Genomic DNA, 10,171 nt, shown 5'->3' with positions numbered 1-10,171 from the left:
AGATATAGATTCATTATTAAATATATACAGAAGATAAAGAGTCATTCCACATTATTACAAATAACTTCATTTCTGGACACTTATGGTTTGATTTCTTTGTATGTATGGATCACTTGGGTTGTTACCAACATCTGATGAAAATTTCATGTCATTAGCACCTCTAGTAATATATTTACTGAGAAAAATGGTGACGTGTTCAATACTTATTTTACCCGCAGTATGATGTGCTTCTGTTTTTTTAATGCAGGAGATTCTACTCATATTTATGTAATTAAGTGTTTTAATGATTTGGCCGATTAATCGATTAATCAAAAAAATAATCGACAGATTAATCCATCATTAAAATAATCGTTAGATGCAGCCCTACTAAGGTCATTTTCAAAATGTTTGTGCAATTTTGTAAATGTGGAGGCAGCTGTCACATGGGTTACTGTATATGGGCAACAAATAATGTGCACGGCCTGCAGTACAGTTTTCTTACAAAAGTTGGCCGTTATTTTCGAAAGTTAGTCATGTGTCACACTGCTTTCAATCCAATTTCATTGAGACTGCAACTTGTTTTCATGCAACTTTGAGTTGCCAACTAGTCTCTAACCTGCGAGATGTTAGCTTAAGTGTCCTTGTAGTTTGTCTGTAATGTGGGAGTTCTCGCCACCTAGTGGTGCAGCGTAGGTATTTCAGCACATTTATCAATATACTATGATTTATACTACGAGAATCCTCAGATTAGTGTCGACAGACCCTGTGTTTTATCTGTTTAATATTTTCCATCTGTTCCTGTGCCCCATCCTCACCACCAGAGCTTACGTGTCGCTCTTCATGCGTCACCTCTGTGAGCCGGTCGCCGACGGGGCGGAGACGTTCGCTGACGGCGTCCCGAGGGAGGGCTTGTGTCGCCAGCTGGTCCTCACACGGATTGGCGTCATGTCGCTTGTCAAGAAGAAGGTCAGAACGAAGCAGGTTTTTTTTTTTTTTTTTACATATGAGAAAGTCATGACTGGAGAGCACAAGAAGATAAACCAGGGCTATTGAACTAAACTGCTCCGGGGGCCACAGTTACTGCAGATCAACAGCACAGGGGCTGAACATCCAGCAATTAAAGTCACAAATAAACAAAGTATTACAAAGATCTATTACCTTTAAAATGATTTATTTTGCTGTATTTAATCAAGAATAAAACTTCTTGTAATTTTAACTGTCTTTAGTGTGCATAGAAATGGTTTTTACCAGCTTCTAGACAAGATTCTGACGTTTCTGTAGATACCAAACATGTCTAAGTTTAACTAAAAGAACTTATTAAAGTAAAAAACCGGGGGTTTGAGCTTAAAGATGAATGAAACGCGGGCCGAATTTTGGCCACTCACAGGCCGGATGTGGCCTGCGGTCTGCCAGTTGAATAGCCCTGAGATAAACCCTTCGGCTGATTATTATACAAATAAAACATAACAGGAGATAAATAGGTGTGTGGAATTTTCCTTTTGAGTATGTTAGAATCTCGTAGAGATACAAAACTTAAAACCACAATAACAACAGATTATGTTTTCTAAAGTAATAAAAAGTTCCTGAAGTGCCTGAAACACCTCATATTTGTATATTGTCCAGGCTTTCCTAGCCTTTTTTTTTTTTGCAAAATATTTTTATTATCGTTTTTATATAGAACATATCAAATCAAATTCCGTCCCAACCCTTAACATCACAAAATCGGCACTTCTTAAAACGATTACACACAACAACAGGRGAAATAAATACACAATATAATAATCTACATCTATCCACATGTGTAAAAAAAGGGAGAAAAATGGTTACATAAACTGCTAAGCAGTGGCATGTCAGTCATTTACAATCTGTCGCAGAAGAAATTTTAGCACAGGGTCCCATATCTTCTCAAACACATCGACTCTGTTGTCATTGTAGTATCTCAGTCCTTCTCAGTGCAGTGTAGTTGTATTTGTATTTGTATTTGCTAGTGTTTCCTCGCCTTTTTAAACTTACATTATTATATATAACAGCTGTATGATCAAACATCTCACCTCAAACCTGGAAATAAAGCCAGGGTTGTTTCAGGACGGGCATTTATTCACAGCTGTGATGGACTGATGAGGTCACAGGTGAAACTGAGATCTTCTGGAAACTGATGGAGCAGATGGAAGAGAGCCTGGAGAGAACGGGAATGATTAAGAAATAATAGTCAATTTTGGTAACAAATAATAGGGATTTTTCGTCTTTTTGCAGAGTCATCATGTTTTACAACACAGTACCTACTTCAGTTTGTCAGTTTATTGTGTTCAGTCCACACGTCTTCCTCCCCCTCAGTTCTCAGTCYGACCTGTTTAAACCTGCAGGCACCCAGATCTGTTTTGCCACAGAGAATGTTTGATATTCTGCCAGTCCAAGCTGGCATGTGGGTGGTGTATTTAAAAGAGGCACGTTAGATAAACTCAGCATCTGCCAAAACCTCTATTTAGTTTTTTTTTTGTTTGTTTTTTTGTTTTGATTTTGTGCTCAGATCCAGGAGTTTGAGCACATCAATGGGCGCTGGAGCATTCCGGAGCTCAAACCCGAGGTCAGCGTCGACAAATCCTCCTCCCTGGCCTCCTCCCCCGCTGCGAAGACCGCCACCCCCACCCCGGACGCCAGCTTCAACAACACGCCGTGCACCTCCAAGCCAGGTAACCCAACAATAAGGCTGCTGCAGGTTCCAGCAGGGGGCGCCACACATCTGCAAAAGCCGTATTTCCCCTCACTGTAACGGGTTTTTGGTGAACACACACAGCGACTCCTGCTCCATCGGAGAAACCGGAACGGAACGGGAAGGAGGAGGAGAAGGAGGAAGCCTCCCTGGACAAGGAGAGACTGAAGGAGAAGGATGCAGGGAAGGAGGTGGAGGGCGACAAGATGGGAGACGCAGACGAGGTGAGACGAGGTCAACGGAGCAGAACCTACCCCACAAATACAACAAATGAAGTTTGATGAAAATGCTTTGAAGGTCAATGGTGGTTTTCATGCATCACTGCAGAAAAAAACCTTATTTCACAAGTTATTTCTTTCTGTCATTCGCTTCTGACCATATTATTCTTTTACAAGTTTTCATTATAATATACTATCTTGTCACAGAAGATAAAAAGGTGAAGAAATGTTAATTGGAAGTACTAATGTGGACCAGAATTCTAACATCAACCCTGCAATGATCTAAGCTAAGAATAACGCCGATGTTTTCATGTATAAACTGGAGAAGTGGAAAGTGAACTGAGATCAAAAGAAACGTTACAGCACCTGTGTTCGTCACTCCCTGACAGCTAATGCACAGGAAAATAGACAGAATGTTGTGTGATTTTTTTAAAAGTTTCTACAGTGTTTTATTTTTGAGGTAAGACGACTTCAAACCTGACAAATAAAGTTCTGGACTACGTCTATTTGTAGCTTTCCTCCTCAACAAAAGACGCATCGCAGAAGCCATCTCCTGGCCAAAAACCTGATGGCAAAGAAGAGGGCGACCTGAAAGAGGACGAGAGAAAAGGAACGACAGACGACGCTTCAGCTGCAACGACGGAAGAAAACAAAGTGGCCGAGGAGAAGAAGGAGGAGACGAAACAGGCGCTAAAACAAGACGCAGACGTCAAAGATGAAAAGTCAGGTAAAAACAAACAAAAAAAAATACATTTCAGTAAATAATCAAAACAAAAAGCTTTGTGTGACTCAGGTTTGTTTATGTTGGCAGATAGGGAAAAGGCCGGGCAGGAGAATGAGAAGGAAAAACAGGAGGAGGCGCGACCGATGACAGAAGCAGCAGAAACAAAGGAGAAAAGCGAGTCGTCTGATGTGAAGAAAGGTGTCGTTTATCGCTGGTCATTTGTAGCAACTTTAAAAAGAACAAACTTGTTTGTTATTAAATGAAATATTACGTCTCTCTGGACAACAGATGATGTCAAAGGTGAAAAGGATGCTGGGAAAGATGTCAAAGCAACCAAGGAGGAGGCGCCGAGGGGCAACGGGAGGCCTCCGACCGAGAGGCTGCGCTTCATGTTCAACATTGCAGACGGAGGATTCACAGGTTGGCTCCGGTTCCTCCCAGATAATCACTAAATTATAGGAAACATTCAGGCTGTTTTGGTTTTATTTTACTGACTCTTTAGTTTAACGCATTTAAATGATCTAAGTTCAATGGACTGAAAATAAAAAGCAATGACGATACCTCAAAAATGCTCAATAGTTCGTTGAAGTGTGGTTCTGTGGAAAGGTTGCAATCAATAAACATCCTACATGTTGCAGATGGTTCTTTGAGCAACAGCTGCCTTCTCAAATCAACTCTAATCCCTAAAATTTCAGAGTTCAACACTAATTTATGAAACTTTACATCATCAGGTTCCAGTGGTGAGCAGCACTAATCTAAATATTAATTGCACTAACCCTAAAGMACTAACTCAACTATTTAGGCCCCCTAATTCTGAAGCACTAACACATTGGAAAATTTAGCAAAAGTTAACTCTAAAGCACTAATATAACCAGTTGACACATGGAACAGTCTTCAGAGTCAACACAAGACAATATTTACTGTGTGCAGAATGTTGTCCTTGGCAGGCCAAATAGGAGTCACCTGCAGTCCACATTTGGCCCGCGGGCCTTGAGTTTGACATGTGACCTTGTAGATGATACGCATATGAACAAAATATGTGACAGCTTTCACCCTCAACTGTGAACAATAATTAGTAATTAGTAACATAGACCTTGGTTAGTGATTCTGAATTTAGCCCATAATTTAGCAAGTGCTAATCCACTAACATATTTAAAAAATGGCAAAAGCCCTAAAGCACTAATCAGGAAATTAGTTCCCCTATTAGTGCTTTAGTGCTTTAGGGGAACTGTGCCCACCACTGTCAGGTTCATTTTATGCAGCYATTCTAGCAGAAATTAACAACCCCAAGTCTGAAAAAGTTAATTTTTTTGTAAAGAAAAATTTAAATTATTATTAAATTAAATTAAAAGAAACAAAAAAAACAACAATGCAATAATAGACCATATTTTAGTTACGCGTACTAGCGTAGCCCAACTCTTCCAGGCCACAGGTCAAATAATAAAAAGGTTAAGGTTGGTATGAAAACGCAGTTGAAATTGTGCAAATTCAAGCTCAAAAAGCAGATTTATAGCTTAGATATTCATGAAAAATCTCATCTATGATCCTAAAGGAAAATTAATACAAATCCGTTCAGAGCAAATACATCGGGACTGTATAACTGTAAAATTTCTATGGTAGCCACCTCAGTGTTTATCCCAGACCACTAAATTATATTTTAAAGGGAAAAAAACAAAGTCATTGTGAATGTTAAGGCATCAGTGCCTACCACTAATATAACCTGTTATCAGCACTCAGTTTAAAAGTCTGCCTCTCTGATGGTATGGGGTGCATTAATGGTTATGGCATAGGCGGTTAAAAGAAAAAGAGGTGCCTCACTATTCCAATTTTTTAGATGCGTTACAGCCATAAAGTTCAAAATGACATTATTTTTTATTTACAACATTGGATATGTTCATCATATTGGTTTTTTTTGTGCTCATCAGTCTGGTCAGAATTAAACCCCGTCTTCAAACTTGTTCAAACAGCTTTCTACAACAGGTAAGATATTAATTGTTCATAAACTTTTCCTCACACCTCACCGCAAAACTATCTGAACCGTCCCTGTAGGGCTCAGGACTGAACGCCACTCGCCGACAGATTTCATTTTTCCAGGCAGTTGTCTGTTTGTGACGCGTGACTCAAGCGATTTTTTTTTACACAACATTCGATCAAAACCGAGAAGCAAGAATGTAGCAACCTTGTGTGTGAGGAGGTAGTTGGTGTTTGGTGAGCTGAAATATTTCATAGGAAATACCACAATGCAGTCTCATGCTTCCAGCTATAAATATATTAAGGAACTTTGCGGTTGGAAACAAATGTGAAAGCTCGAATATCTTCTTCAACCGAAAAGGTCACAGACATCTGAGGAAAAAAAAGAAAAAATCCATTCCTATAAACGTTTAATTGCAAATCTAAACGTACCTTTATTTTTGGTGTAAAAATAAATGACTGAAAATAAATAAACCACTTTTCCAAACAAAACAAAACATGACAGATTCAGCCGTGAGTCACATTTATCCTCAGCTTGATCCCAAACCCAGAAAAGCCGTGGGTGTCCTGCGGTAAACACCTGCAGCCAGGTTTTAGCAAGCCAAGCACTTTTAGCTTGGCTACCTTTCAGTTTATATTTTATTTTTTTTACCTCCAACCCACAGAGCTGCACACGCTTTGGCAGAACGAGGAGCGGGCTGCCATCTCCTCGGGGAAGATGAACGAGATCTGGCACCGCCGGCACGACTTCTGGCTGCTGGCGGGAATCGTGGTGTATCCTTCACAGCGGTTGCCCGGGCGTTGAACCCCCCGATGTGTTTATTTTTCTATCTGAGGGGCAGAAGAAGCCTCGGTGTAATAAGTCAACAAGCCGGCCTTCGTAAATACCAAGCTGTGTCTGCTGGAAGTGGATGTAGTGAGAGCTGTTCAGTTCATGTTCTCTTTTGTTGTGCTCATTTGCACTATTAGACAAGGCAAGTTTATATAACACATTTAAATAAAGAAAGTGCTTTACATGATGAAGACGTAAAAAATAAATACATTACATTGACATCATAGAGGATTTTAAATAAACCAGTCAAAAGCAACTCTAAACAAATTTAGAGTTTCTGCATTCTTACAGTTTTCTGGGAGTTTGTTCCAGATTAGTTGAGCATAAAAACTGAAGGCTGCCTCTCCATGTTTGGTTCTGATTCTGGGAATGTAGAGTAGACTTGAACCAGAGGACATGAGTGGTCTGGAAGGTTGGTAGAACAACAACAAATGTTGGTGTGTGTTTGTTCTAAGACGTACGGTGATTTATAAACTAACAAAAATTAAGGAAATTTGTGTTTGTTCGATTTATTTCTTTGTTCTAACAGTGCTTCTTGGCAATAAATCTTACACCTTTGGAAAGTCTGGTAATTTCACTTTTAAACGATRCCACGTTTGTAAGGAACATGCATTTGTGGGATAAGATCTAAGTATGTGGGTTGCGCATAAGAAAAAAGTTGCCAAATTGTCTCTGCCAAACAGCTTATTCTGTCATTAACTTTTTGGTGGACGAGATAAAGTTYGACAAGCAGGAGCATCAGTAAAGCATGGAGGAACCATACACAGCCACAACAGCCTGGCACCTACTGAACTACAAAGCTGTAGAAGACAGCCTACGGTACCTAAGTGCTGACAGGGTGAGGAAATGAWCTTGAGGTTTGGGAAACCTGTCTCACACATCCCTCGTTATATGTAATTTAGCCTTCAATAGCAGGGCCCATGCTCACAGGTACCCTCAGGTACCAGAARCTCGCAACAACAATCAGTAGCAACAACATAAAAAGCAGTTTGGCAAAGATTTGGCAAATTTTTCATGTGTGCAACCCACATACTCAGCTCTACTGCTCATACCACAAATGCATGTTCCTTACAAATGTGGTACCATTTAAAAGGGAATTTAAGAGGCTTTCCAACGGTATAAGATTTATTGCCAAGAAGCATTGTTACAATAAAGAAACAACCTGCCAAACACAAATGTCAATGCTTTTTGTGTTAAGTTTATTTTAGAGTATATTTTCTGCGTTACAGGGAGGCAGTGTAAGGTCTTTTGAACTGAGGCGACGTGTTCTACTTTTAGTTTTAGTGAGGACACAGGCAGCAGCGTTCTGGATCAGCTGCAGCTGTCTGATGGATCCTTTAGACAGACCTGTGAAGACACTGTTACAGTAATCAATCTGGTCATAATTGCATGGATGAGTTGTTCAAGAACTCGCTGGTACATTAGTCCTTTAATCCTGGAAATGTTCTTCAGTTGACAGAAGGCTGCCTTTGTAATTCTTCAGTTGACAGAAGGCTGCCTTTGTAATTGTCTTTATGTGTTTTTAAAGTTCAGGCCTGAGTCCAGTACTACACCCAGATTTAGGGCCTGATCATTAGTCTCTAGCTGTAATAACTGAAGCTGTGTGCTGACTCTTCAAATTCAGTTCAAATTCAAAAATACTTTATTGATCCCAGAGGGAAATTAGGTAGGCAATTAGGTAATTAGGCTTGACTGCTCCTTTGGTTGAAAAATAACTATTTCGCTTTTATTTTTATTCAACTGAAGAAAATTTTGGCCAAATCCAGGCATTGATTTGCTCTGTGTACCTGCTCAATGTTTGAATGGGTTCACTGACAGTGTWATATAGAGCTGTGTGTCATCTGCATAGAGTTAAGCTAGTTTACCATTTAAAAACAAGCTTGTTTTCTTCGAATCACAAGATGATTATCATGTAAAAATGAAAGTTTCACCCAGTTTCATCAACATCGGGWTGTTCTTGTTTGTAAACAGAAGTGCCCATCTTTGCTGGCAGGCAAAAAATAAAATTACTTCATTAATGAAAGCTCGAGAAAAGAATTGCCTCATTATCAGCTGATTTAGATTTATTAGATTATGCTARAAAGTTTAGCTCTGACATGCTTCCCAAACTGTACAGGCTGAGAAGTAGATAGCATCTGGGTGGATCTGATTGTATCTTCAGCTTTGTTCACAGCATTCACAACAATTTATAATTCAAATATTTGGTCTAAAAGTTTTGTGGGCATGTAAATATAAAGAAATTAGGCCAACTTGTGGACAAAGTGTTTTTTGTAACTCGTGTTCAGAGAAAATATCTGGGTGACCTGTGATTTATCAAACTTAATGAGTTTAGTCACATTTTATGAGGCAGTTCGGTGAAATAAATTTTGAATATCTGGACAAACTTGTAAGATTTGAAATAATAAAAATTCTGCAGTTCTGTTATCCAGCCCAGCACCACATAAASCAAATCACAACCGGGCCGATCGTGGCATGCCATCTTAAAAACAATGYCATCGTTGCCAGATCTGGCCCACACCTGTCTTTTATGTGGGATATCTCCTAATCTGATTCATAAAAGTAACAATATACTCATAATTTCTTAGATAAATGTATTTTTTTTTGTTATTTATACCAGTATTTTTGTCTCCATCACCATTATGCTGTATTTCAGACATCAGGCAGCAGTGATGGCCCACACATAGCCGCTTGACTACTTTATTCTGACCCATAATGTCATACGACCCTTGACCCCCTCCCTGCCCCAGACACGGCTACGCTCGTTGGCAGGACATCCAGAACGATCTGCAGTTCGCCATCGTCAACGAGCCGTTCAAGTCTCAAGCCAACAAGGGCAACTTCCTGGAGATGAAGAATAAATTTCTGGCTCGGCGCTTTAAGGTACGACTTTGTCCCGCTTCTTCTGTTTTCAGTGCCCAAATGCAGTTCTTTTGAATTTTTATTTTATTTTATTTACGTTGTTGAAAGAAGCTTGTGTGTGCGTGTGTTGGTTCCTCGGACATGCTAGGTTCTGATGCTAAAAATAAGGCTTCAAATCTTAGGGTTCAGCATCACCTGACTCGTCCAGCGGTTGATGACAGATGCCCCTAGACCCACATATTGTCTGGGCGGTATCGCTGACCACTGCACTTCTGGAAGAACTCTCATCCTGTTTTCGAGCAGCTCACATGTTTCCGATCCTTCCCTCAACATCCTCATTTACTGCGTCTCCTCACTCTTGTCATTTCTCGCCCATTAGTATTTCATGTGGCACATCTGACAACAACAGCACCCATGGTGGTAAAAAGCAAAGAAGGCTTCTCGCAAATTTCTGTCTTGGGTGTGCTTAGTTGTAAATGATTGTGCAACGCGACTCCCTCTTTTTGCAACTGTTTTATCATAAATAGGTCCTTATTTTTCCTGGACAGACAGCTGAATAACAGTAATTATGTGAGTTTCTCATAAAATGTGTGTAGTGCAGTTGTTATGCAAACACTGATTCCTGAAAAACGGCTTTTGCCACAGTTGTTTGTTTGTTTAGATCACCAAGATTTTCTTATGCAATCCTTGACTTCAGCTGTTTGCTGAGCAGACAAGGAGTTTAACTTCAAATTAATCACTCGCTGCTTGTGTTTGAGCCTGAGTTTTAAACTAAAATGATTTTAGGGCTGCAACTAACGAATATTTTAATAATCGATTAATCTGTCGATTATTTTTTCGATTAATCTATTAATCGGCCAAATCATTAAAACACTTAA

The 10,171-nt window shown here is 39.7% G+C and overlaps 1 protein-coding gene across 4 annotated transcripts in view; it reads left to right on the top strand.

The window, feature by feature from the left end:
* Positions 1-10,171, top strand: part of chd3 (chromodomain helicase DNA binding protein 3) — a gene marked incomplete at its 5' end in the record, with an annotated part of 53,635 nt that overhangs the window by 27,095 nt on the left and 16,369 nt on the right. For all 4 annotated transcript variants that reach the window (XM_014016194.1, XM_014016191.1, XM_014016192.1 and 1 more), the window contains 8 exon segments: positions 801-945; positions 2,507-2,669; positions 2,774-2,913; positions 3,421-3,634; positions 3,719-3,829; positions 3,920-4,051; positions 6,268-6,376; positions 9,182-9,314. In XM_014016194.1, the coding sequence (XP_013871648.1) occupies positions 801-945; positions 2,507-2,669; positions 2,774-2,913; positions 3,421-3,634; positions 3,719-3,829; positions 3,920-4,051; positions 6,268-6,376; positions 9,182-9,314 (1,147 nt within the window).

Source organism: Austrofundulus limnaeus, unplaced genomic scaffold (assembly GCF_001266775.1).
Source record: "Austrofundulus limnaeus strain Quisiro unplaced genomic scaffold, Austrofundulus_limnaeus-1.0 Scaffold140, whole genome shotgun sequence".
In the NCBI taxonomy this organism is placed as follows: domain Eukaryota; kingdom Metazoa; phylum Chordata; class Actinopteri; order Cyprinodontiformes; family Rivulidae; genus Austrofundulus; species Austrofundulus limnaeus.
The sequence above is the reverse complement of the archived record's forward strand: the minus strand, read 5'-3'. Positions and strand labels throughout refer to the sequence as shown.